This window comes from Quercus robur, chromosome 11 (assembly GCF_932294415.1).
Source record: "Quercus robur chromosome 11, dhQueRobu3.1, whole genome shotgun sequence".
Classification (NCBI taxonomy): domain Eukaryota; kingdom Viridiplantae; phylum Streptophyta; class Magnoliopsida; order Fagales; family Fagaceae; genus Quercus; species Quercus robur.
Window position 1 is genome coordinate 6,777,567 of NC_065544.1, and position 22,799 is coordinate 6,800,365.

The window sequence follows — 22,799 nt, forward strand, 5'->3', positions numbered from 1 at the left end:
TGTCCTCAGAGAATAGAGGGATGAAGAAATGTTTTGTCCTATCAATTTCATCTGTGAATAAACTTCCAGAAATCTTAATTGTTTCATCCTTTGTTAGTGGAGATTTCATGATTGCATAGCAATATGGGTATGAGCGTGACAGAGAGTTTTTTTTTTTTTAGTGATTTATAATCTCTATTTTAGTATATTTCAAGATATTTACGTTGTATTATTAGCGAATTTCAAGAATGAGTTAATGAATTTGTCTCCTATGAATTTGTTAGCAGAATTTTGACTAATTTTGTTTTGTTTTGTTTTTTTTCCTTTTTAATTTTCTTTATTTTGGGATATAGTGAGGCCTTTTTGATGCATTTTATTGACCAATAAAAGGACTTAAAATTTTTTTCTAAATTAAAATAAAAAATATTATATTGTATTAGTTAAAATTGGGGACCTTATTTTATTTGGGGGCTTAGGATATTGCATCACTTACTTATATATGCTTGAGGCTGGCCTTGCTTTCACTAATTCTATTAAAATATTGCCATTAACTACGTAATTATCTAATGAAAATAAGATTTTTTTTGAAAAAATGTTCCCATATAAAAAAATTTATAAAATATTATTATTAATTTTGTAGATTTATTTTATAATTACTCATAATTTACCTCATTAAAGTTGTGGCAACAAACTGTGAAATAATTTAGGATTTTAAAATCAAATCAAAAGTTGTTGAATTAGGTTGCCGTAATTTATAACCAATTGACTCGTACTTGCTACTGCCTAGTGCCTACCTATATAATGAAAAACAATAAAATAAAATAAAGTTGCAATCTTGCAAAAATACATTCAAGTTGGCCTGTTTTTGAGGGTGAGTTAAATGTAGCTGTAAAACACGAAGTTTAAAATTGAGTTCTTATTGGTTAGAGAAGAAGTCAATGCTAAAGAAAGACTAGACCGTTGTCCATGGACCATGGTCCAGACTACACACACTACTAGTCTGAGCAGATGGAGTTGACCGGGTCTTGTTTTATTAAAAAAAAAAAAAAAAAAAAAAAAAAAAAAAAAAAAAAAAAAAAAAAAAACAAAAAACAAAGACTTGCTGAAATAGGACAACATTAGAAGACTATTGACCATTGTGACTGACTCTCACACTTCACGCGCCAGTACTAGACAACATTAGCAGCCAGGATTTGCTCTTGCTTATTATTACTTGCGTCTGCCTCTGAGCACTCTTAAAATCCCATTACAAAGCCAACTTCTCACACTTCACAAGCTAGTAACACCATTTGGTGAAAATCTTTTGCTTCTCTCGAGAAAAAAACTTAAGAAAAAGAAAAAGAAATTTGCCTTATTTGTCTAATCTGTTTCCCATTTCTCCAGGGATCAAGATTCAGATTTTCCTGTTTAAGTTGGCTGGGCCTACACATAGTTTAAAGGCTGATTATTTATTTTGGACATCGTTTCCTTGATAAGCTTTAGTTACGAATTCTTTTTTTCTTTTTCTTTTTTGGTTAATAGGAAATATTATTAAAAAACAACTAAGCCAAAATGGCTAAGTTAGAGGCAGCAAGCCTACATAGAGTTTCTCCAATAGTATCAGAATACACAAAAGCTGAAATTACATCAAATGGGAGGTTATCCCAAACTACAAAATGGTCTTGCATCACTCCACCTATCTTAGCCATAGCATCAGCAACTCTATTCGCTTCCCTGAATGCATGCTGCACCCTGTAGTGCTGAAACTTGCCCTGAAGCGACCTACAATCAGCTAGCAAGGAGGAACAAAAAGCATTAGAGGGAGAGTAAGACTGCACCAGCTCAACAACCACCTTAGCATCTAATTCAATCACAAGCTTCTGCACTCCCATCTGAACAGCCTGCAATAAACCGTCCCTTGAAGCCCAAAATTCTGCTATAATGCTGGTTGTGAAGCCTATAGACCGAGCAAAGCCTCTCAACCATCTACCCTCACTATCTCTTATAACCCCCCCCCCCCCCCCCTCTCCTGCCTTTCCCAGGTTACCAAAGGAAGCCCTATCAATATTTAATTTACACCATCCTAAGGGAGGTTTTTCCCACCTGACATTACAAACCACCTTATTCTTTTGACTCCTAATCTTACCCACACAGTAGTAATATTCCAAGGCTTGACTTTTACTAACACTATGTAAGCTTCCATTCACAATATTATTATTAAACACCATGCCATTTCTATGTTTCCACAAATTCCAAATTGCAAAAGAAAAAACATAAGACCACGGCACAAATGAGTAATGTAACATCTTACTTTGGCAATTAACTTTTAGCCATTCAAGCAAATCCATTTCAGCAAAGGAACTAACCATTTCAGGGGGAACCTTAAGTTTAAATCAGAAATCTTTTGCCACCACACACTCTTTCAACAAATGACTAATAGTTTCCGGAAAATTGTTACACAAAGGGCAGCAACTCTCCCATGTTATACCCTTCATAGCCAAAACAGATCTAACAGGTAGACTGTTATGCATACACAGCCAAAGAAAATTAATAATCCTTGGCAACATATCTATCTTCCATATCCACTACCCTTGGAAATTAGTGTCCTCTTGTTGAGATCCATTCAGCCAAGCATAGGCAGAATTTGTAGTAAACTCTCCATCCTTAGTATGCTTCCACATAATCACATCTTCTCCTCTTCCGACCAGCTGCCTTGGAATAGCTTTAATCCTATCTTTAATACTAACCGGCAACTCAAAGGATAGAGCATCCCACTTCCACCCTTGCTCCGAATCAAGAATTAACTCTGACAACTTCATATCCATCTCCCTTGGAGTCAAAGGGCCTTCAATCAGTTCTCTCAATGAGCATCCCCTTATCCAACTATCCGCCCAAAGCTTAATTCTTTCTCCATTCCCAACCCCCCAACAAATACCCTCAGCAAAGGTCTGAAACCCAGCTTTTATGGCTCTCCAATTTGGAGAACATGGCAACTTTTCCGAGTCTTTAGCTTTCCTTCTATCCGTTGAACAATACTTCTTTAGAAATACCTTCGCCCATAGACTTTCTTTTTCCTGATTCAGCCACCAATTTAGCTTTGCTAATAATGCCAAGTTCTTAAATTTAGCAGCTTGAATTCCAAGGCCTCCCTCTTCCTTCGGCCTAATAATCTTGCCCCACCCTACTAAATGAAGTCTTCTCTTTTCACTTGTTGAACCCCACAAGAAGTCCCTATTAATTTTTTCCAATTTGTCACAATAGGAAGGGCAGCGACCTGCATTACATAATTCGGAATAGTAGACATGACTAATTTCACTAATACCGATCTGCCTGCAAAGGAAAGAAACCTAGTCTTCCAACCAGCCAGCTTGCTCATAACTCTCTCAACTATAAAGTTTATTCTATTTCTTGGAACCCCTTTATGTTTGATTGGGAAGCTAAGATAATTCCCAATATTCATCGTGGCTTGAATTCCCAACCTTGAGCAGACTCCACTCTTGATTTCAGCTTGCACATTAGGGGAAAAGTAGATTCTTGACCTCTCCATCCTCGTCTACTTTAGCAAAAAGAAGTAAATTGTCCGCCAAAAAGAGGTGGGATATACCTATATTCTCTCTTGAGGCTTTCAAAGGCTTCCACACTCCCTCCATACATTTCTTCTCAATTAAGTGGCCTAAGTAATCCATGCACAGAATAAAGAGATACGGCGATAAAGGTTCTCCTTGTCAAAGGCCTCTTGAAGGATTAAAAGCCTCCAACTTCCCTCCATTAAACAAAATAGACACCTTGGTGGAGGTAACACAACTCATTATCACCCTAATCAGATTTTGAGGAAAATGGAAAGCCTAAAGAACTTTGTGTATAAAACACCATTCCATTCTATCATACGCTTTCTCCAAATCAACATTTATGACCATGTACCCCTCCTTGCCTTTTTTCTTATCCAAAGCATAGAAAAGTTCTTGAGCGACTAAAATATTATCTAATCCTTTCCTTCCTGGCACAAATGCCATTTGGATAGGAGATACAAGCTTATTAAGATAAGATTTGATCCTCTCCACTAGAATTTTAGAGACAATTTTATAAACCGAGTTGCAAAGACTAATCGGTCTATAATTATTCAGAGATTCAGGGCTTTTGCATTTCGGAATTAATGTCACAAGCGTATCATTGAGTTGGTCCGGAACTATACCATCCTTGAAAATATTTTTACCTCTTCACAAATTAAGTTCCCCACCTCATGCCAAAAATGCTGATAGAAGCCAACATGGAGACCATCCAGCCTTGGGGCTTTAAAAGGCTTCAAAGCCCACAAACCACTCCTCACATCTTCATCTGACACTTCCCTTCCCATCCAACTCCTATCTACTTCAGAGAGAAAACTACCTGAGAATTCAGAAACAACAGAACATCTGTAGGACATCTCCAAACCCGTAGAATAAAGCTTCATAAACCCCTTTAAAATATGCTCCTTCACTGTCTATTCCTCAACTATCCATTCGCCCATACCATCCTTCAAACACCTTATTTTATTCCTTTGTCTCCTCACCACTGTATTCATATGAAAATAAGAGGTGTTCCGACCCCCAAAGGCAGCAGCATTAATCCTAGACTTAAGGGCCCAAAACTCCTCTTTTTGAAGCAAAATATAGGAGTACTCTTCAATAAGTTGGTTTTCAAGCCTCATAAGAGATTCAGTAGGATTGTTAGCCAAAGCCTTTTGAGTACCATTCAACCTGGCTAGCACCCTCTTTTTCTTCGCAAAAAGATTACCAAAAACCTCAAAATTCCATTTCTTGGCCTTCCTAATAAAATCAATAGTGGCCACTTTTAATTAGCACCTTCTGGCCAAGCTTCTCTAACGATCCTATAGAAATCTAGATGAAGTAGCCATATAGTCTGGAAGCGGAAAGGCCGCTCCAAACCATTAGCATTAGGTTTCCATAATTCAATCAAAACAGGATGGTGATCAGAGAAGGTTCTATGAAGATGGGTAACTACCGCCTCAGGGTACAAAATTCTCCAGATTGGATTGGCAAAGCATCTATCCAATCTTTCCAAAATCAAATCCGAAATTTGCCTTTTATTAGTCCAAGTATATTTAGGGCCAGTAAACCAAAGATCCACAAAATTGCACGAATCTAGACATTCTTTAAACTCAAAGGCCCTGTTTAAATTAATTTGGTTCCCCCCAAATTTATCCTCTCCACCAAGAATTTCATTAAAATCCCCAATCATTAACCAAGGAAAATTATGCAATTGCCCAACCTTTTCTATTTTAGACCACAGGATTCTCCTCTCAGCTAAACGAGGGCTAGCATATATTGCTGTAAATAACCAAGAAAGGTTTGAAGTACATACCTTAACCGTCGCATGTATTTCCTATTCTGTTGCTGATAACAGATTAACTTCCGCATCTTCTCTTCTCCACGAAATCCATAATCCACCCGTATACCCAATAGTATCCGTGGTGATAAAGCCATCAAAGGGAAGCGCATCAATGATCTTCTCAGCTCTGCTACCCCCCACTCTAGTCTCTGTTATAACCATTATCGACGGATGATGGTTCACAGCCATTTCAAACACCCTCCTCTTAAAATCCGGATTCAATGCACCTCTGCAATTCCACATTAGAATGTTCATCTTCACAAATTGACCCATTGGAATCTCAACACGACTAGGATTCATCATTGCAGCTTCCACCATACTCCATCCTAGCCTCCTCAACAAGTCCTTCAAGTGCTTCCACTCAGGTTTCCATATCATCATGTACTTCAATATTCCCATCACATCTTCCTTGCAACTTATCAACACATTGCACTCCTCCATCGGAATGAGAATCTGAATTAGTTTCAGCATTGGCTGGTTCCCCATTAGTGCTGTCGCCATACCCCTCTCGTCCACTAACTTCCTTTCCTGAATCAACCATCCGGATTTGTCGAAGTGTGGCACCATCGATGGCCTTCTTTGCTTACTCAAGGCTTCGGACTCCTCCCATGAAATTAAAGGCACGTCCGTTATGAAGTTCCACCAAGGATTGGCCGTTAGACCCCATGCCAGATGATTCAGCAAAATTGTCCCTGTTCTGCAGCTCTCCGGAGTGATTAGGAAGATATTCTTCCACACTGGACCCCACTCCCCTTCGCACCACTCCAAGTCCTTCGTCGGAGATGCCCTTATTTGGAGAACGACTTCGTCTGGAACCTTCACTAGCCTGCTCTGATGCCAAATCGCCCAACCATTCCTTCTCGGACTGCTTCGACCCACAACCCCTCCATTCTCTCTTTTCTGCAGATTTTTGGAAGACCCAGCTCTCTGTGAAGACGCAAAAGAAGATGGGTACTGTCTCTTTAATGACTTAGGGCCCTTCCCTCCATTAATTCTATTGCTTCTTGTACCTAAGCCCGAGAAACCCATCTAAAGCTTCCCATCAGTTCGTATCACCCCATCCCCCTGATTTGGACTTGACGCACTGAACCTAATCTCCAAATTTCCCGTATCTTTATTCGGTGCTATCCCTTGGACAGGATCGCTTCTCATAGCACGAGTGTGCTCAGATTGAGTGGACAACACTCTTTCTTTAATGGGAATGGCTGAACTACCCTCTAAGTTTTCACCCCTTTGGACACTTATGCCCCTTGGATTGACATCATCCTTAAACTCATTCCCAAAGGATGATCTGGACCGTCCATTTCTAACCGAACTCCTTTTCCTTGTAACCAACATCCACGGACCAAAGTTAGGATCTAACTTTTCCTCCTCACTAACTTGGTTCGGTCTTTTCTCTACAACACTATCATCTGGCTTATCTTCCTCCTGTAACTGATTCGGACTCTTCTCTACAGCACGCCCATTATTTTCTTTTTCCTTAACCTGATAACAGCAGTTCTCCTGCTTGTGCCCAAGACTCCCACAGCAAAAATAGAAGGAAGAAATACCTTCATATTTTACCTGTTGCACCAACCTACCTATCCTGATGGAATTGATTAAGGGCTTATCCAGGTCAATTTGTATACAGAGCCTTGCATAGCTACCATGTGATCCAGTGGCCGTGTATGAATCAATACGAAGCATTGGGCCAATAGCATTACCTATTTCCTTCAATACTTCCATATCATAAAACTCAATAGGTAATTCAGGAAACCTTACCCACACAGCAACAGACTTTAGATAATCATCTGAGGCTCTGAAGTAAGGTTCCTAAGGCTTGATGGCCAAGAAGTGCTCACCAATAAACCAAGGGCCTCCACAAAGCACTTTATCATAATCATCTGAACAATAAAACTTAATCAAGAAGTAATCCTTCCCAAGATTAACACAGTCCATCCTAGTTGCAAGTTTCCGTAATGCATTAAGCTTGAAAGTGAGATAGTTGAATCCAACAATTCTACCAAACACTTTCACTATTAAAGCCTTTGACCATGGGGCCCTTATGCGAGCCTTAGTCTCCTTAGATAGCTTCACTTCTGCCATTCCTTCAATGAGGGGTTCCACTTCTGTATCCGACTCCTCTCCATCATTCCACACATTATCCAACTTAAAAGCTTGCTCATAGGCTCCAGGAATGTCTCCCACAAGACTATCCTTATAACTGATAGTATTCTGGGGCGAATTAAACTGCTTAGCTCCACTGCTTTCTTTGAATTTCTTAACATTGCGTCCCAACTCATCTTCTTCCTCACTTGATCTTGGTGGTTCATTGCAGTACTCAGCTTCCATTCTCTCTCAACTATTTTTTACAGGTAACCTTTTAGCTTTTTATTAATATTTAGTTATGAATTCTCGTTCACATCAGCGAGGGAATAGCACGAGGTTAGTTTCCTTAGCTCTTGACATCATTTTTTTTTTTACCTTATCTATTGTGTCTTTAATATCTATTCAAAATACTGTAAATCCTTTCAAATTAATTAATCATATTTAGTTAATTATTATTCTTTTATTGCCTCTTTTTATGTTCTTACAATAACACTTGTCTTTTTTTACTAGTCTAACATATTTCTAAATTGGTTACTATTAGGCATCCGTTTTGGATGATCTGAAAAAATTCAGCTTATCTACACTTTTAACTAATTTTTCTACTATTTATGGATCCCACTACACTTTTTGATATTATTTATGAGTCTTACTTTTGCTATATTTTGATGATAAATTTAGCATTTTAGCAAAATGCCTACACCAATACATGCTTAAGTGTAGGATATGTGGTCGGAAAAAATACCAAATGGGCAATGATATTGCCACTCATTGGTGCACTTACTTTTTGTTATTTGAAATATTAAAAAATAATTAAAATATTTTGTAGTGGGCTTTGGGGTTGTGGCTGCCTTTATATGTTTTTATTATTATTTTGTGAAGTGGTGTTCAAATGTTGGTAAGTTAGGATATGTTTGATAGTGGTGTTTAAGTATTACTGTTCAAAATGGTGTGAAAACTATGGTTTAAAATTTTTTGTAAAAACACGTGTTTAAAGTATTCACAATGCAAAAAATGTATTTGGTACTATGTTTCAAATAATATATTCTAAAATATAAAAAATTATATATATATAATTGTGTGTTTAGTACGTGTATGTGTTTTTTTAAACAAGTGATAAAAAATACTATTTTATTTAAGGAGAGAGAAAAAGAAAGAATAAGAGAAGAGAGAAGGACAAAGTGGTGGGCCTGTGAGAGAAAAGAAAGAAAAAAGAAAGAGTTTGGTCTTGTCAATGGGCCCCACAATTGTTAACTTATTTACAAAAAGAACATTCAACAACGTTAATTGAAAACTAAAAACTGGTATAGATGAATTTTAAAAATACATATTTTAAACAACCTAAATTGAGAATTGTGATTCAACATTCTTGATAAAGACTCCTACCAAACCCACCTTTCTTTTTGGGTTTACAGTTTTCAGTATTTAAACATTAAAAACTATTATTTGAGCTTACATACCAATGTTTAATTTTTTACTATTATTCAATTTTTTAGTTACAATAAATAGTTATAAAATTATTTATTTGACTTTGACTCTAGTCTGACCATAAAACTGAGAACCATTTTCTATTCTGATACTTTGACTGTACCATTTTTTTAAACTATGGGCACAATAGTCAAATATTTTAAATGGACTCTCTAGTTTCTCCTTTCTCATTTCACACCACCATAGAATCGAATAGATGAATAGATGTAGTTACTTCTACTAGTTAGAGTTGGGCTCTCCAATATTGACATTCCACTGAAAAGCCATTAAGAAAACCGCCAGTGGGGAGTGGGGGAATTTATGGTTTTGTATTTTTGGGGTTCTTCTGCATCGTACATAAGATAAGAGTCATATAAGCTAATTTTATGTTTGCCATGCTGTTTGTTTAGGATAAATGATATCGAAGAGCAGGCTCCCGAGGTTGGCAAAGTTGCATTTCCATGGGATTGGAATATAATAATTATATTGGTGCGCATGATCGCATTATCACTGGAACCCTTGTTCTTGTATGGTCTCATGATCAATGAATACAAGAAATGCGTTGAGATAGACAGAAAGTTGGGGATCACAGCTATAGTTTTGCGATCTTTCCTTGATATCAGTTACCTAGTGCTGCGATTTCATACTGGGTTTTTAGGCAACCAATTTCGGAAATATAGAAGAAAATTAAAAAATAAGTTACACGCAGAAAGAAAAGGAGCCGCGTCAAGACCAACGGAGACCATGGCCTCCACTGACCCAATCGACTCCTCCCACTCAACACCTGTTAAAGGTAAATATCAACATAATTACATGCTATCTGAATTGTAATCTACCTAATATCTCTCCAATAAAAATAAATAAATAAAATGAACCTAGTTAAATAATAGTAAGAACATAAGAAAAAAAATAATGATATCAACAATCCAAACTACACCCTCCAGTTTTTTTACTAAATATTTATTCTAAGTTGCTTTCTTGATCTTATATATGTTGCATGTACAGGTGTCCAAGTGTGTGTTTTTTCTTCTTCAAAATTTTGATGGAATGGTAGTAAATTTGAAGTACACGCACATATATATAATTTTTTTTTTTTTATAAAAATTATTCACCATTTCTTTTTGAATGGTACCAAATGGTTGATAGTGATTTAAAGATAAAGATCTACCAACTTGTTTATAAAGTGATTGTAATTATGCTTACTAGTTACTCTTATGGAAATTGATTGTTTAAAGGACTACTTGATTTTGTTCATTGAAAGGAAAATTACCCTGAGTTTAATATAGAATCAATTATATCATAAATGATTTCTTGTGTTTAAAAGAGCGTCAAATTTCCATTTGATAAATGATTGATTGAAATGCATTGAGTAATAATTATTTTTCTTTTTGATAAATGACTGATTGAAATGCATTGAGTAGTAATTATTTGTCTTTTCGTTTGTTTATATATTGTTATATTGAATTGAATTGATACTAGTTTTACTTTTGTAAAGTTGTGATTTACAAATTTGTATTGTGTTGGCTTTTATTCCATGCCAAATTTGATTGTAATTTTATTCAATCTTTTGTACGTATTTGTTGTGGGAATTTATTGTAAGGGTTGTGTGATAGTGAGAGAGAGTGTGAGGACTCAAGCTATTGAAGAATGAAATGTTTTTGTGGGTAGCTCGCGACTTAGCATCTCGCGAAGTAACTCATGTGCCCTGCACATGCTGGAATGCGAAGAGTCAGGCCAGATGGAGACAGCTCTGTCTCACGAGTATCTCACGGGTGAGGCCTTCTAGCGAGACACCCGCGAGACATTTTGTTTTGCCAGCCTGTCCAGTCTAATACACATTTTATTTGCTTACACTATTTATACTTACATTACCCACAAATGCAATAGAGAGCTTCTAAGAGAAAACCCTAGCTAAAACACTTGAGAGTTAGAAATTGTTAATCCAACAATTCTCTACACCTTTGTTTGTGGATTTTCTTCATCTCTTACCTCTCTATTTCCATACCATTGAAAGGTCAATAGCCCAAACACTTACCACACCTTTTGTGAGTGTCCAGTGAGGTTTTGGTGTTGCTGGAAAACATTGAAGAAGCCAAGGATGACAAATGCAACATGGAGCTTGTTGCGGGATCTGGAGAGCTAGACAAGACACGGTTCCGAGAAACCTTGTTAGAGTAGGAGCTTGGAGGGCTTAGGTACAGAGGGTGGATTAGGCTTGGAGGGTCTCTTGCTTACCCATGTATCCCAACTGATTGTCTAGTTGATCAATTTCCGCTTAGAGGGCGGCGGAGAGGTTTTTCGCCGAGTTCTGAGGTTTCCTCTTCAATAACAGGTCTCGGTGTTATCTGTGTTTGCATCTCTTTTTCCTACTCTTGTTTATTTCATTTTACTGTTGTGTTGCTTTAATTATGAAGTAGAGTAGCTCTCTTGTTTATTTGCTTGCATTTACACTATTCCGCACTTAGTATTAAGTTAGTGTAAAAACAACCAAGCCATAATTTGAATTGGGGGTCTAAACGAGCTCTAGTGTTTTCACACTTTTCGAGCTTCCAATTGGTATTAGAGCTGGTACACTCGCTGTGGTTTAAATACCTGAGTGTAATCCTAGACCCTCTTGGCTTGCCATGGAAAGTGATATGGTAAAGGCCAACATGAAGCATAGTAAAGGTGTTTGTGAAAAGGACTCTATAAGCAGTGTTGAAATTTGTTCTAGCAATGAATTTTTAGAGTTATTCAAGTCAAAGAAACATGCTAGAATCTTTATACACATGCTAAAATTACTAGTTCATAAGAATCATAATATTCATAATAGTTTGTGTGAGTCAAATGCCTTAATCAACAAATACAAGAAAAAGAATAGACGTTTGTGTGACAAACTTGATTTTCTTAAAAGAAAGATTCACTCATCGATGGATGAAGTAAAGGAAAATGAATCCTGCTTTGATGGTCAAGAATGCCTATCTCATGCTTGTCTTCTTGTTCATACCGCATTGAAAGTATTTAATTCATGTTTGTGGTATCTTGACAGTGGTTGTTCAAGACATATGACTGGAGACAAATCTTTGTTCAAAACTCTTAAAGAGAAGGAAGATGGCTTTGTGACATTTGGAGATGGTATTCACTTACAAGTTCTTGGAAAGGGAATCGTGGATATTCCAGGACTGCCTCTGTTAATTGATGTGCTATACATTAATGGATTGAAAGTGATCTTGCTGAGTATCACTTAGATTTGTGATGAAGATTTCTTAGTCCAATTCTCAAAGAAAGGATGTCTAATTCTAAATGAAGAAGGAGTTCAGGTTTTGAAGGGACTTAGAACAACTGACAATTGTTATGGGGTCATTCCCAAACCAAGCATACCATGTCAAAGTGCTCGAGTGAATCTTTTGGAGTTGTGGCATCAAAGACTTGGACTTGCTAATTATAAACAAGTGGCAAAAGTTTTAAAACTTGAAGCTGTGATTGGTTTACCAAAGTTTGGAAAAATTGAGAAGAACATTTATGGTCCATGTCAATTAGGAAAACAAACAAAGTCAAGCCATCCGAAAGTAAATGTGGTTGCTGCTTCTTGCCCCTTGGAGTTATTACATGTGGATTTAATGGATCCAACAAGGATAGAAAGCATGGGTGGAAAGCGCTATATTATGGTGGTGGTTGACGATTTCTCAAGATACTCTTGGGTGGAATTTCTTAGAGAGAAGTCGGAAGCATATGACAAGATGGAAAGGCTATGCAAAAGGCTGTAGAATGAGAAGGGAGTTCCCATACTTAAAATCAGAAGTGATCATGGGAAGGAATTTGAAAATGCAAAGTTTGAAGCATTCTGCAATGAACATGGCATCAAGAGGGAATTTTCAGCTCCGAAAACTCCACAACAGAATGGAGTGGTTGAAAGAAAGAACTGAGTGATTCAAGAAATGGAAAGAGTAATGTTACTAAACAAAAACATTCCACAGAAGTTTTAGGCTGAAGCAGCGAATACTTCGTGTCACATTGGAAATAGGATTTACTTTCTTGTAGGAACAAAGAAGACATCATATGAAATTTGGAAAGAAAAGAAGCCGAAGGTGAAATACTTTCGAGTATTTGGAAGCAAGTGTTACATTCTCAATGATAGGGAGAATCTTGGAAAATTTGATGCTAAGAATGATGAAGGGATTTTCCTAGGGTACTCAACAAATAGTCGAGCATTTAGAGTGTACAATAAGCGCACTAAGACAGTGATGGAATCAATAAATGTTGTCATCGATGACACTATCTCTGAAAAGCATATTGATGATGATAGTGATGAACCGAATCTTAAGGAAAATGAAGGTGATGACAACATGTCGCAAGGTGAAGATGTTGAGAAAGAATCACCAAACAAGGAGTTTACACCTCCTATATCAAGAAGGGAAACCAGATCAACTTAAGGATCGTCTAGTCCACTCACCCCTCCTGAAGTTCAACCTTCAATCTTTCGTGATGAGGAACCCTCCACCTCTGAAAGACCATCATCAAGGGTAATTCTTAATCATCCCTCAATAATATCATTGGTGAATTAGATGATGGAGTTCGGTTAAGAAAAGAACCTGTCTACAGTGTGAATCATGTGACATATAACTGCTATCTTGCTCAATTTGAACCAAAGAAAGTAAAGGAAGCTTTGAAGGATGAGAATTGGGTAGAATCCATGCACCAAGAGTTGCATCAATTTGTTAGAAATGATGTATGGGAGTTGGTACCAAGGCCCAAGGATACACACGTAATCGGCACCAAGTAGATCTTCAAGAACAAGACTGATGAAGATGGTGAAATTGTTCGAAACAATTCTAGATTGGTGGCTCAAGGATATACGCAAGTTGAAGGCATAGACTTTGATGAATCTTTTGCTCCAGTTGTAGGACTAGAGTCAATCCGAATTCTCCTTTCCATAGCATGCATTATGAACTTCAAGTTATATCAAATGGACGTAAATAGTGCTTTCTTGAACGGGTTTTTGAACGAAGAAGTGTTTGTTGAGCAACCAAAAGGGTTTCAAGATTCTCATTTTTCGGATCATGTGTTAAGACTGAAGAAGGCATTATATGGGCTGAAACAAGCACCAAGAGCTTGGTATGATCGCCTCACCACATACCTTTTGGATCGTGGTTTCAAGAGAGATCAAGCTGATCGAACTTTGTTTGTCAAAAGAGATGAGAAATCTCTCCTTGTTGCACAAGTTTATGTGGATGACATTGTATTCGGATCCACAATAGATCACCTAACTCATGAATTCTTAGAAGAAATGAAAAGGGAGTTTGAGATGAGCATGGTGGGAGAGTTAAACTACTTCCTAGAGCTTCAAGTGAAACAACGGGACGATGGGATATTTATCTCTCAAGAAAAATATGCCAAAAATCTAGTAAAAAGATTCGGCCTAGACTCTAAGAGACATACTTCCACTCCCATGAGTTCTTTAGCAAAACTGAGTCGTGATGCAGCAGGTGTAGAAGTGGATCCAACACTTTATCGAAGCATGATCGGTAGTCTTCTCTATCTCACTGCTAGCAGACTAGATATTGCTTTCAGTGTAGAAGTATGTGCTCGTTTTTAGGCAGCATCCAAAGAATCTCATTTGATAGCAGTTAAACGAATTATCCGCTACATAAATGGCACATCTAATTATGGAATTTGGTATTCAAGAGACTTGAACGAGTGCCTAGATGGATATTCTGATGCTGACTGGGCCAGATGCATTGATGATAGGAAAAGCACTTCAGGTGGTTGCTTCTATCTTGGAAATAATTTAGTGTCATGGATGAGCAAAAAGCAAAATTCAGTTTCTCTATCAATGGCTGAAGCTGAGTACATTGCAGCTGCAAGTTGCTGTGCATAATTATTATGGATGAAGAAACTTCTACATGATTATGGAATCACTCAAGACACTATGTATGTGTTCTGTGACAACACGAGTACGATAAATTTGTCCAAAAATCCAGTCCAACACTCACAATCAAAGCATATCAAGATCCGGTATTATTTCATTCGAGATTTGGTGGATGAAAAGACTGTGTATTTGGAGTTCATCAACATTGACAACCAAAAGGCAAACATTTTTACCAAACCTCTTGATGGTCCAAGGTTTGAGTCCTTTCATAAGACCATTGGTGTCGGTATCATTCCTTGAACTCTATCACTTCTGTGAACCTATTTTGATCATGTTGCTCATCCTGTACTTAGGTCTCACTTGTTTTGATATTTGTATTTTTTTTTTTTTTTTTTGGTTTACAATTCTTTTTCTGTTGATCTTACTTTTCTTATTCTATTTTTTAGTGTGTTCAAAATTCAAAAACCCATAAAAATTGAAAAATTTTCAAAAAGTTTGGATCGCTAGTCTTTGTGTATATCACATGTGAGTTTGGCCTAGTACCTTCGTACTAATGGTGTAGTGCATTTTTGAGCTTAGCTTGTTTTTATATACACATCTATCTGTGTAGAAGAAATCTTGAAAACTATGCGTGATTGCTGTAAATAGATCTTCAAGTTTATCATGAATGATTGGTCAACTGTTTTGATGGTCTTGATACTTGCATAGACTTGTGCCTATATCTCTTTCCACATTATTTTTTTGTTTTTGCAATTGAGCTCTCCAAATGTAAATCTTAAAGTGAAAAAGAGATATTGAGCTGTAAAAGCCTGTCGCATATACTAGTATTTGACTAGGAAAAAGAGAAAGCGACTTTTGTATTGAAATGTATGGTGCTCAAAAAGCCAAAGGTTAATCCTCAATGTTAAAATATCAAAAATTTCATGCACCGATCTCAAAAAGAGATGTATTTATCCAGAAAGGATCAAATGTCATGATTTCTGCAGAAGCCAAATGAAAAGCTTCTAAGTTGTGTAATCAATTTGTGGGAGGTAATATATATTCATTTCTATAATTGAGATTGATCACTTGACTTAGTACTAGTTGTGTATGACTTGATTGAATTGATCATTGAAGCTTCAATCTAGTCTAAGGACTATTTCACACTTGATACTCACCCACAACACACAAGACTTGGTCTCAATGAATGCTTATCTCATTTGTGTGATTGTATATGTTCAAATGTGATGTGTATGCTCAAGTACTTGATGATCAAACCCAAAAAGATTTTTGAGTGTTTTATTTGTTTTTGAAAGTGATTTTATTCTTTCGAGCTTTTAGTTTTTGTTCAAAATGCATTTTTGTGTTTTTCATCAAAAACTTGTTCAGAGTTATTTCGTGAGAAGCTTGCGACTTAGAACTTCCCGTGAAAGGTGCATGAGGGAAAACAAAAGTTATATTTTTCATACCGAAACTCTCGCTACTGCCTCACGAGTATGTCACGACTAACCTCTTCTCGCAAAATGGTTTTTAGGTAAAAACTGAATTTTTCTCAAAATCACATAGAAACTATCGTGACTGTCTTGCTACTGTCTCGCGACCTAAAGTTTCTCGCGAAAGGTTTTAAGCTTTAGTGGTCCTTCTCGCGATTGTCTGATTGCTTCGCCGCTACCTAACTTGCAAAAAACACGTGTTTTCAGTCTTAATGTAGCAGATGTGATAGTTTTTTTTTTTAACATTTCTCATTTCCCTCGCACAAGACTCTCGAACCCCTTTCAACCCAAATCACTATTTCACTCAAACCCCATCAATTCCAAGCTTGTTTTCTGTGTTTTTAACTTTAAGATATGGTTTCTAAAACATTTTTCCTATTGTTTTTTCATAGATTATGCAGAATTTATGCTTAGAGTTTTGAAAATTGGGGATTTTCGAAAATTGGGTTGGGCTTCCTTTTCCAGTGAATATTTTTTAAAATCTTTGATTGGGCTGTGTTCCATTTGCTATTTGTGCATCTGTGTTGGCCCCATGTGGCATTTTAAGCATGTATTAAGACACTTTTCCAAATGTTCGTGCATTTTTCATCATTGTTGTGCATTGTTGCATGCTAGGTGCTTAACAGAATGTTCAAGTGACATCCTGTGGTTGTGTTGGTCTCAAATGAGTTCTTTTACTTAAGTTTTCTTTGATTGAACTTGTTTCACATGTTTTGGATGTGTTTAACTTGCTTTTTTCTCAAATGCCATGCCTTGCACATACTGTGCACACTTTAGGCATCTCTAGGAACATCTGCTTTGTTTTACATATATTGTGTTATGTTTTGAGTTGTTGTCTATTTTGTTTTGAACTAACTTGAATCTAATCAAGTTTCTGTGCTCTGTTTTTGTGTTTTTGCACTTGTTTCATTTCTTTTCTATGCTCATTTGTGCAGATGTGCAGATGTCTCCATTTAAAAGCTCATCTATGAAAGGAGGCTGCAACAAAGGAAACGAGCATATGATTGATGTTGATAATCTCTCTCCAAAGCCAAAAAGGACTCGATCATCAATTGGAATTTTTGATCAAAACTATTTTTGATCTTATACTGCATCTCAAAACTTTGAGAAGTACTTTATGGAAGCTCCACTGTTAGTTGAAAGAGTTGTTGACCAGCTATCTCTACGTGACACCAATATTCTCATATGGTTTGCCACAAAGGATTGGAACTTTCTTCTATCAACTCTTGAGGATGCTTATGAGAACATGGTGAGAGAATTTTATGCCAATGCCACTGTTGACGGAGAGGAGATTAAATGTTGGGTTAGAGGAAAACGTTTCATTTTCTCAGTGTCACCGATTTACTTGGCGGAAATCCTACACATCAATCGGCCAATACTCCCCATACCGCCGGTATATGACGAGCTGAATCCAGATGGAGAGATTCTTAGGGAAGCCTTAGGAACTAATTTGGAATTTTCCTCCACTGGGAAGTCAATAAGTGTGGCGTCTCTTTCTCCTGAACTAAGACTACTTACAATAATCATGTGTAGCAACCTCTACCTTCTGTCCAGCACTGGGTTCATGAATCTTGGTCGAGCACTATTCTTGCATGATTTAATCTCTGATGTCGAGATTGATGTGTGTTCTCATATCTTCCATATTCTGGCAAAAACAGTTGACCGGACTACCTCAAGAAATTGCATTCCTTTTCGTTGCCTTATCTCACAGATTTTGAAGCTCAAAGGTGTTTATCCCTCAGAAAATGAGCACCCCTATCCAAGGCCAAGTCCAATTTCTATTCGCACTCTTCATGCAAGCATGAGTCATACTAAAAAGAATCCCAAGCAAGAAATTCCTGCTACTCAGGAAAGCTCAAGTTCTACATCACATGTTTATGATGAACGGTTGGACAGCATCTCGGATACTCTCCAAGAGATTAATACCAAGATATCCGGACTAGCTACCATCATGTACTCCTAACAAAATTGTTTTGACACCAAGTTTACATCACTTCAGACTCAACTAGACCAAATTCAGAGGAAGATAGAGGAACATGAAGACTAGCTATTTTGTGACAAAAAGGGGGAGAAGGTGTCGTTGTTAGGGGGAGTGTAGTGATAAGGGGAGAAGAAGACAGTAACTAATGTTTGGTTTACTTGTGCTTATATTTAGCTTTTACAACTACTGGGTTATGTTTATGCTTGCTTTTACTGCTTTTGTTTAAAACCTCAGCACATGTTGGTTTAGTTATTTTCAGTGCTTATTCAGTATATTGTGTTTGTGACTTTCCCAATGCTTGTGTAGCATTTTCTGTGTTCTTCTAGATATTGCTAAGATGTCTTGAGTACTTCACACTTGTGCCCTTAGTAGGATTGTTCCTAGATGCATATATACTTCATGTATTTTGCATTGGTTATGCGATTGGACATGCAAGTAATCATAAGTGATTGCTTTGGTGTACATGTCCAAATGAACACTTACTTGTTATATGTTCATCAGAGTCATTCTTTAATGACTGCCCTTATTTGATCAAGTGTTTGTTTGCATGATATCTACTGTTTACATACTTGATCACACTATGCTTGCTCTTGTTCATACCTTATGTTCAACTTGTCATAAGTTTAATGAAAGTTTTGTTTATGTGCAAGTGTTTCAGGTTACAAGTATAAATTGCAAGGCTTCACAGTTTCTAGATTAGGTGTGAGTGAGTTTTGCCATTGTTCCCAAACTCACGTTTAAGTTTTGAGTCTGTTATTAGGGGTTTTGTCACAGAATAGCCAAAAGGGGAGATTGTAAAGTTGTGATTTACAAATTTGTACTGTGTTGGCTTTTATTCCGTGTCAAATTTGATTGTAATTTTATTCAATCTTTTGTACCCTGTATTTGTTGTGGGAATTTATTGTAAGGGTTGTGTGATAGTGAGAGAGAGTGTGAAGACTCAAGCTATTGAAGAATGAAGTGTTTTCACGGGTAGCTCGCGACTTAGCATCCCGTGAAGTAACTCATATGCCCTGCACATGCTGGAATGCGAAGAGTCAGGCTAGATGGAGACAGCTATGTCTCGCGAGTATCTCACGAGTAAGGCCTTCCCACAAGACATTCTGTTCTGTCAGCCTGTCCAATCTAATACATACTTTTTGTGCCTATACTATTTATACCCACATTACCCACAAATGCAATAGAGAGCTTCTGAGAGAAAACCCTAGCTAAAACACTTGAAAGCTAGAAATTATTAATCCAACAATTCTCTACACCTTTGTTTGTGGATTTTCCTCATCTCTTACCTCTCCATTTCCATACTATTGAGAGGTCAATAGCTCAAACACTTACCACACCTTTTGTGAGTGTCTAGTGAGGTTTTGGTACTGCTGGGAAACATTGGAAGAAGCCAAGGATGGTAGATGCAACATGGAGCTTGTTGCGGGATCTTCAGCCTTGTTGGAGTAAGAGCTTGGAGGGCTTAGGTACGGAGGGTAGATTAGGCTTGGAGGGTCTCTTGCTTACCCATGTATCCCAACTGATTGTCTAGTGGATCGATTTTCGCTTGGAGGGCGGTGGAGAGGTTTTTCGCCGAGTTCTAAGGTTTCCTCTTCGATAACATGTCTCGGTGTTATCTGTGTTTGCATCTCTCTTCCCTACTCTTGTTTATTTCATTTTACTGCAGTGTTGTTTTAATTATGAAGTAGAGTAGCTCTCTTATTTGTTTGCTTGCGTTTACACTATTCCACACTTAGTATTAAGTTAAGCCATAATTTGAATTGGGGGTCTAAACGAGCTCTAGTGTTTTCACACTTTTCAAGCTTTCAAATTTTTTCATAGTATTTAGTAATGCATCTTAAGTGTATTTGGTACTAGCTTATAAGCTAGCATTTTGCTTTTTAGTGTTGTTTGGGAACAACTTATTTAACTTTTTGTAGAAAGTGTGTTAAAGTATACTTGTACTTTAAAAAAGTAAGAAAAAAAAAAGGTTTTAAAAAGCTGTTCCAACCAAAAAAAAAAAAAAAACTAAAAAACAAAAAGCTAGCTTATAAGCTAGTCCCAAACAAACTCTAAGAGGTCGTTTGGGATGAGCTGAAATTTTTATCTTATTTTGCAATTTTAGTTTATTTGTAATTTTAGCTTAATTTTACTACTATTCATGGGTCTTACTGTACTTTTTGATACTATTTATGAGTCTCATTATACTATTCAGCTTATTTTTCAACTTTTTTTTCTACACTTTCAGCAAAAAATTCTTAGATTTAGCTAAACAAAATGTTTCCAAACAGACCCTAAGTATATATTTAATTCTTAATTAAAAAATAATTATTTATAATTTGGCTCTCTGAAAACTAAAATCCTGGTTCCTTTATGCAGATCTCAGAAAATATTTCTTGCATCAACACCTTCTGTTTGACATTTTAGTTTTTCTTCCCATCCCACAGGTAATGGAGTAGACTAAAGCTAAATTCTTAGTTGCAAAATACTTTTTTCAATCTTCTTGTAGTTTGGGACTAACAAAAGCACATTCATGTAAACGGAAATTTAACGACACAAAAATGTAACATAGTTCAACAAATCACATGTTTTCATTCACATTCAACAACTATTAAAATTTATTATCAATGATAAGTATTACACATTTGATAAATTTTTATAGACCCCACTTACGAACTTACAAATATCAATGCACTCACAATCCTTTAAAAAACACAAATTAACCTAAATCTCATTAAGCTGAAAACAAATTCTCAAATATTTTATTGGGAAAAAGAGTCAATTAATAGATATAACACACAACAGACTGTTTCCTTGCCCCCTGTTTGTTCGAATTCCTTGCCCTTCCCCTAGAATCCACTCTGCGTTGAAGGAGCAGCCAGTCGCTTCCTGAGCAGCTGAAAGCATAAAATTTAGCAACAACCTAGAATCAAAATACCAATTTTTCAGTGGATATTTTGTATATCTAAATAAGTTGTAATACAAGTTGGATCCCACTTTGGTAGTGGAATAATGTTGTTTGATTCCACTTTGCAAGTTGGAAAGTGTTATTATCTCTTTAGAAGAGATAGTGTGAAAGAAATGATCGAAAATCAAGTGGAAAATGCATTTATAATGTTTGGATAGATGTTGAGTTGATTGAAATTGTGTTTTCGAATGATTGAACATCTAACAAATGTCTTACGAGAGTTTTTGTTTGAAACCCAATAGACACTCATTGACCAAATGTCTTATGAGATTACAATTTTTTTTACAAAGTTATTGCCAAGAGTTGCACCATTTCATATTTAAACATTTATGAATATTTGGAGATTGTTTTTACCATTTTTTTAGCCCTTATAACATTTATTTCTGAATTTTCATGGTCTATATATAATGTATAAACTCTCATTATTCTCCCTAACAAAAATTTTTAGAAACATTTAGTATTCTCCAAAGTTGCAATTTGTAAAACCCAATAGGATTGGTTGTATGTTGGGGGCAAGTTTACAATAACCCTTAAGCTACTTGAGTATAGGGGAAAATAGTATCTAAGGAAAGCAATTTTATCGTACCTCCAAGCCATTGCAGTGGAGTCGATCGAGCTTGATATCGAGGCAGCAGATTCAACAGTTCTTTAGTAGTTTCTTGTGTCTTCAATATATTCCATTTGTACACACTTAAACTAAGACTCAAATACATAAAAAGTGCGTTTTGATTCAGATTATGCCACAATACAAAAATATGACCCAAACAATACTCAATGTGTTCACCCATACAAATAAACAAAAAATCACGCTCCTGTATCTTTCGACCAAAAATCCAAAAAGATATCTATCAACCTCCAAACACAATCACGTTTTTTGCATGTGTTTCAATTCTTTAATTACTTATTAATAGCAGTGCCTAGATACCGCTCTAACACATTATAAGTTTGTTTTAATTCGAATTACGCCAACGTACAAAAATATGATATCTGTATCTTTTGACCACAAAAATAAACAAAAAATCGTGCACCTGTATCTTTTGACCACAAAACCGATAAGATATCTGTCAACCTCTAAACATAAACACTTTTTTTTTTTTTTTTTTTTTTTGCATATATTTAACTCTTAATTACTTATTAATTGCGGTGCCTACATACGGCAATAACACCTAATTTTTAATGGACAAATAATACTAATTCTTTTATAAGGAAAACTAAATTATTTCTTTGACAAATAAAACGTTTTTCTTCCACAACAAAAGGGTTCAAATAGAATAATTATAAGTTTAAAGCAGAAATTTGGTGCAATTTCTTATACACCCATACTATATTCTTTGAATTACATTGTCCTACACATAATTATATTTTATTCAGCGCCTCTAATCATGGAACTACTTGTAATTTGTTCAGGTGGTAATGTTATGCATACTCTTAGACGTGAGAGCCATGAAATCTTTAAAAACATTACAGATCTTAAACATTTTTATTTTCTTCCAATATTGGCCAAGAGTTTTTCAAATTTACCTGCCAAGGAAGGATATGGGATCAAATCATGAGATTCTTGGTGAAAGGCGATGTGTCCTAGGTCCACTGGATTTCTTTCTATACATCATTGCCGGCCATGTAAGTTTGATTGTGTAGAAATTTCATATTCAT

At 36.3% G+C, this 22,799-nt stretch overlaps 1 protein-coding gene across 2 annotated transcripts; it reads left to right on the plus strand.

The window, feature by feature from the left end:
* The first annotated feature begins 1,239 nt into the window (after window positions 1-1,239).
* Window positions 1,240-22,799, plus strand: LOC126706997 (cyclic nucleotide-gated ion channel 1-like). 2 transcript variants are annotated; one of them, XM_050406583.1, is made up of 5 exons: window positions 1,240-1,456; window positions 7,726-7,770; window positions 9,309-9,691; window positions 20,558-20,625; window positions 22,554-22,799. In XM_050406583.1, the coding sequence occupies exons 2-5, from the start codon at window positions 7,733-7,735 to the stop codon at window positions 22,782-22,784; spliced, it is 720 nt and encodes a 239-aa protein (XP_050262540.1). In that variant the 5' UTR covers window positions 1,240-1,456; window positions 7,726-7,732; the 3' UTR covers window positions 22,785-22,799. The 2 variants fall into 2 exon arrangements, with proteins under 2 accessions (XP_050262540.1, XP_050262541.1); XM_050406584.1 differs by lacking the exon at window positions 20,558-20,625 and having other exon boundaries at window positions 22,554-22,787.